The sequence below is a fragment of the Anoplopoma fimbria genome, chromosome 10 (assembly GCF_027596085.1).
Source record: "Anoplopoma fimbria isolate UVic2021 breed Golden Eagle Sablefish chromosome 10, Afim_UVic_2022, whole genome shotgun sequence".
Taxonomy (NCBI): Eukaryota; Metazoa; Chordata; class Actinopteri; order Perciformes; family Anoplopomatidae; genus Anoplopoma; species Anoplopoma fimbria.
The window spans coordinates 4,894,139-4,899,352 of NC_072458.1; the positions used below are offsets into that span (position 1 = coordinate 4,894,139).

Consider the following 5,214-nt stretch of genomic DNA (forward strand, 5'->3'; position numbering starts at 1 on the left):
GATGTCACTGCCAAGTTGCATTGTGACCAAAGCTCTCACTAGTAGCTGCTGTTCTTGTAGGAAGGGGATTCTCAAATGTAGAAGTAAACATGCAGCTAACAGAAAGGAATGTACTACATAAAACTTATTTCTTATTGTCAAAGGTTTTTAAAGGTCCTATGAAATGTCCTGACCTTATTTTTTACTCTTTCCTCACAGGACACAGGTGAGACTAGAAAGCCTCGAGGACTGTCGCGTCCTAGAAGACCCAAGCAACGACTCCATGTCGGACACCCACGGCTGCCCCGCCTACGTCAGCCCAGAGATCCTCAATGGCTCCGCGCCTTACTCTGGCAAGATGGCCGACATGTGGAGCCTGGGGGTCATGCTGTACACCATGCTGGTTGGCCGCTACCCGTTCCACGACCCGGACCCGGCCACGCTGTTTTCCAAAATCCGCCGAGGCCAGTGCTGTTTGCCAGAGGGCTTGTCGCCCAGGGCCAAGTGTCTGCTCCAGAGCCTACTGAGGAAAGAACCCTGGGAGAGACTCACAGCGAATGAGCTGCTCGCTCACCCGTGGTTCCACCAGCCGCCGTCGTCGCAGGAAGTGGCACTGGGTGAACAGGAAGTGAGCTCGGCAGAACAGATGGTGCCATCCTTTGACGTGGAAGAGGATGATAATCTGTTCTGCTGACAAGACACGGTTCAGCTGAGGCTGGCTGAGGGACCAAAACAGGAATTGCTATGAGGGATCCATTGTTGTGTGTTTTTTACAAAGGCACATTTTCGATTTGAGTGTAAATACACCCTCAAGCTTTCTACAAGAACTCACTGTACTGTATTTTGTTGTCGTATGTGTGTTACTTGCTAAGGGCATTGCTCACAATGATCACTCATTGTGTTTCTTTTATGTATGTTTTCAAAATTATTTGGTGCTAAAAGAAATAACAAGGACTTGAATTTGCCAGATTACGTTAAACAAAAAAAGAAATCTCTGCAGGCTCCTATGAGCTTATCACAGAGAATTAACCCATGGCCAACATCAGTCACCAATGCTTGCTCTCAGCCTGGACTCACAAGGCTTCACAAAGCATAAGATGAATCCTGAATGGGAGGCGAGGAGACGTGACGCTGTTCCTCTCACTCCCAGTCTCTGACCAGGCTGGAGGCTCCGCCGGCTGACTCATCGACCGGCTCGAGGATGGCCTAGCACAAGCTTGACGTCTCGCAGCAGGCGGTGTCATAGAGTGAGAAAGACGCTTAGCAGAGGACTGATGTGTCACACTCAGCGGGGGACGCTACGAAGGTGTCGCACTGCCAATCTGGCATCGTCTCAGTAGAGAGAGCTTTTACAAATCTCACACCATCCGCAGAAGGTTGAGAAAGGCAGGATGTTACTAGTGTAAAACTCACTGAAAAGTCACACACACACACACACTCACACTCAATAATAAGCAGTGTCACTGGGCTACACAAGTCCTTGTTAATGGCTTAAAAGGAAGGATGACATTTTTAACAGTTAAAACTAAACCATTAAACTTTTCAAAAACATGCTCATATCTTAATATCTCATCTAAAAGGTCGCATCAGAACAGGAATTGTCCATTAAATGTGACTGTGAACAATCTGTTCAGCTCTTCTGAAACGCTGCATGTGCAGTTAGCCAAAGCTAAACCTAACACTTCTTAAAATAAAATCAGACTTGGTCACATGCCTTTGCAGCAGCAGAGATGGTTAGATAAATCTTAAGCCTAAATGCATGCTGCATCTCAGTGGAAAAAGTAAAACTAAACAGACAAATCAAATGGTACTAAAATATCTTTCAATCTAACAATGTTGTATATTTTTCTTTTTTTTTAAAGAAATGTGTCAAATATCCATTTAAGGAACCATCGAGGCAGAAAGAAACCCACTTCAGAAAAATGAAGACTTTCTCAGTTGAGCAGTTGAACGTGTTTTGTTCATATCTGTTGGAACATTATGTCAAACTGTGTCGCTTTAACAAAGCTGAGCTGTGAGTTGTGCCCCTATCACTGTGTTTCATAAACTGAATGGCCCTGAATCAGTCGCAGTCAGGCCATGTTTGATGTTGGTTGTCTGTTGATGACTCAACACTTGAGCGTGTCTGTAGGAAATGGTCCTGACCTTGGCTGGAAGAATCTGTTCTGACTGTTTCGCCTCTTTTATGGTACTTTTTTTCCCCTTCCCTTTTTAATTTGATTTTCTTTTGCCGTTGAAAGCTGTGGATCCAAGGAGACTAGTCATCATAGTTAGAGACATGATGCACCACGTTTTGAAATATGTTTTATCTTGGATTCCGACAGGCAGATGCAGAGCTTCTGTGACGTCTATCCTTGCAGGCTAGATATGCAGCCAGCTATTTCATTCTGGCACAATCATTGTGAAGACGGTACTAAATCTGGCATATCTGAGAAGCGCTGTGCATTACATTTGTGGGTCAACCAGAAGGTTAATAAAACTTCTGCTGCAGTTCTTTAATTATTGTTCGCTCATCTGCTAGAGATTCCAGATGGGAACGGATTTGTGACAATCTGAATAGTTCCTTACAGAAAAGTTATTTCAGAGATTTTAGATTTTGTTCTTGGTTCGTACAAGCAGAGTCACACATTCATGTGACACGTAGAGTAAACTGACACGGGTGCACAAACTTCATATTGCACTGTGAATTATGTATTTGTGACACAACCTAGAGGCTATTACTGGTCCAGACAGGTTACATGCGAGATATATTCATTGTACAAAAGGTGTAAATATGTATATTAGAAATATGTGTGGAGATGTTAAATAAAGATCACATTTTTTTTCATATTCACATGGCTTGTTTATTTTCATTACTCTTGCTTGTCTCTCTCTCACACACACACACGCACACGCAACCAGCTGCCCATTACACAGCTCGACCTCATGCCTAGAAAGGTTTTCCTGCAAGATTTCTCTTTACATTTTCTCATTTTAGCCAGCGCTTTCAATTTCCTCCTCGAAAGGGAAAATAAAAAAACCTCTTCCTCTCTCTCCATCTCTGCCTATAACCGTTTACTCTTCTCTGACCTTTGCGTAATTTAACATTTAACTCCTCAAACACACAAATGTCAACAGTGGGTCAGTGTCTTTTCCTGGAACACGCAAGGGGTAGCAGATTCTGCACTCACTCTTTTATCCTCAGCTTCAGCGGTACCCGGTGGAACTCATCAAACACCAGCACTATTCAAACTCAAATACATATAATCCTTTTTTTTAATCCAATCCACTTTTGCTTATGAATCATTGTTTGACCTATAACAGCTTGGCATGTCTCCACCGTCTGTGTTTTATGACTACCCTAGGCATGGCTGGCCGAGGCTTGCGTAAGCCCTGTGTGCATGTGTGTGTGGTTTCATGCGCATACCTGCCTGCGAGTGTGTGTGTGTGTGTGAGCACAAGAGTCAGATTAAGTATCAACAGGGTAGCCTGTGTGTCAGCTGCTGGGAAGCTGCCAAATCAGCGATTGCCTAACAATCGAGCCCCTCCGGGGATTACAACATGGCCCCCAAAAAGTAGGTTAGTAATAGGTCAAGTAATGAATATCTGGAGGTGTGTGTGTGTGTGTGTGTGTGTGTGTGTGTGTGTGTGTGTGTGTGTGTGTGTGTGTGTGTGTGTGTCTGATCAAGGAGGTGGTTGTTTGAAGGTGTGTGAGGGACTTTTTGTGTACATGAAGAGGTCTGTCATTTATGGCTTTAAAAGATTTAATGTGACGGAAATAGCTTTTGTATACTTGGCTTAATACCAGAGCCCAACACACTGACTAAACATTGGAGTATCTGGCTTCGGTTGGACACAATAACAGGAAGCAGAAAGACTTTACGACACTGGAAATCCACCTTTAATGAACAGGTGGAACAAGTGTTCAAGATATCATCATATGAGAATGTGGCAAACAGAATGACGGGGAAAGAAGATGTCTTTAAAAAGGTTTGAAGACCATTCTTGGCCTTCACCTGATTCACACTGAACAACTTCTGAAATAACAATCAACCACTCTGCTCCCATTCTCAAAGGCCAGATCAAGGTGGATCAACTCCCTTATTGCTATCATAATTTGACAACACTGGGTACAATCATGGGTGTAATAAGAAAGATGTTCCTTTGTTTGTTTTCTTTTTCCTCTCTAGTTCTTCTATAGTGTGTAGGCCTACATAAAACAAGTTTCTGACAGCATGTGTGTCACGTTTCCTACGTTTGAGTTGGTATTAAAGGGAATTTAAAAAATAAAAAATAAATGAATACATTGTAATACTGGATTGATACTTCTGGTAATAAGTGCAAGTTAAACATCAAAAATAGATAATGATAAGGAAATAGTAAGATATTGCTGGGAAAAATGCTTTGCTGTTAGATCATCTAACTGGCAGCAAGAAAGTGGATTTAAGCAGAATTTCCAAAATGTCAAACTTCCTTAGAGGGTTGTGTCAGCTTAAGGTTATTGTGAGTATTCAGACGGAGGTGTTTTGTGGTGAGGAATAAAATTAAGTCAGGTGTTCTCCATTGTGTGTCTGTGTGACCTCATCTTGTCCTGTGGAAAGTGTAAACTTTATCCTTCCTTTTTTATCAGGGTTCAATAAAGTTTCCCAACCACACATACACTCTTAAACAACACACTTCACTTACTTCCTTGTTGGATGAACAAACACTGGAGCTTCCTCATGACCTCAATTGATGGAACATAATTACAGAGAAAAGTATTTAACTGGTATTTCATGGGATGCTTGAAGCTCTTTAGGGCAGATTTAAAAAGAAAAATTCAGTAATGCTACAGTCACATGTATGGCAATAAATCATTTAGGATTATTACTTCTGATTATTTTCATTATGATTGATTAATCTGTTGTTTATTTTATAGGTTAAACATTTGGTCTATAATGTCAAATGTCCATCCCAATTTCTCAAATTCTAGGTGATGTCTTTAAATGTCCCTTTCTGTCAGTCCCAAACCCAAAGATATTCAGTTTAATATGATGTAAAATAGAGAAAAGGTTGGCAAAAGCATTTTCTGCCATTTCTGCATTAAAAAATTACTTTAATGATTGATTATCAAAATAGCTGGCGACTGTATTCTGTCGATTGACTCATCGATCAGTCAATTAATTGTTACAGCTCTAATAAAACTGAGGAATTTAAACCATTCAGATGACAACTATGTGGCAAGTTTGGGATTTTTCATGTGGACTATACAGGTAA

The 5,214-nt window shown here is 41.5% G+C and overlaps 1 protein-coding gene across 1 annotated transcript in view; it reads left to right on the forward strand.

Annotated features, from left to right (window-relative positions):
* trib1 (tribbles pseudokinase 1) overlaps positions 1 to 2,786 on the forward strand; it is a 7,802-nt gene extending 5,016 nt beyond the window's left edge. Inside the window, exon 3 of the mRNA XM_054606158.1 lies at positions 199 to 2,786. Coding sequence (XP_054462133.1) covers positions 199 to 673 — 475 coding nt within the window. The 3' untranslated portion in view covers positions 674 to 2,786. The remainder of the gene's footprint in view (positions 1 to 198) is intronic.
* Positions 2,787 to 5,214: the final 2,428 nt, after the last annotated feature.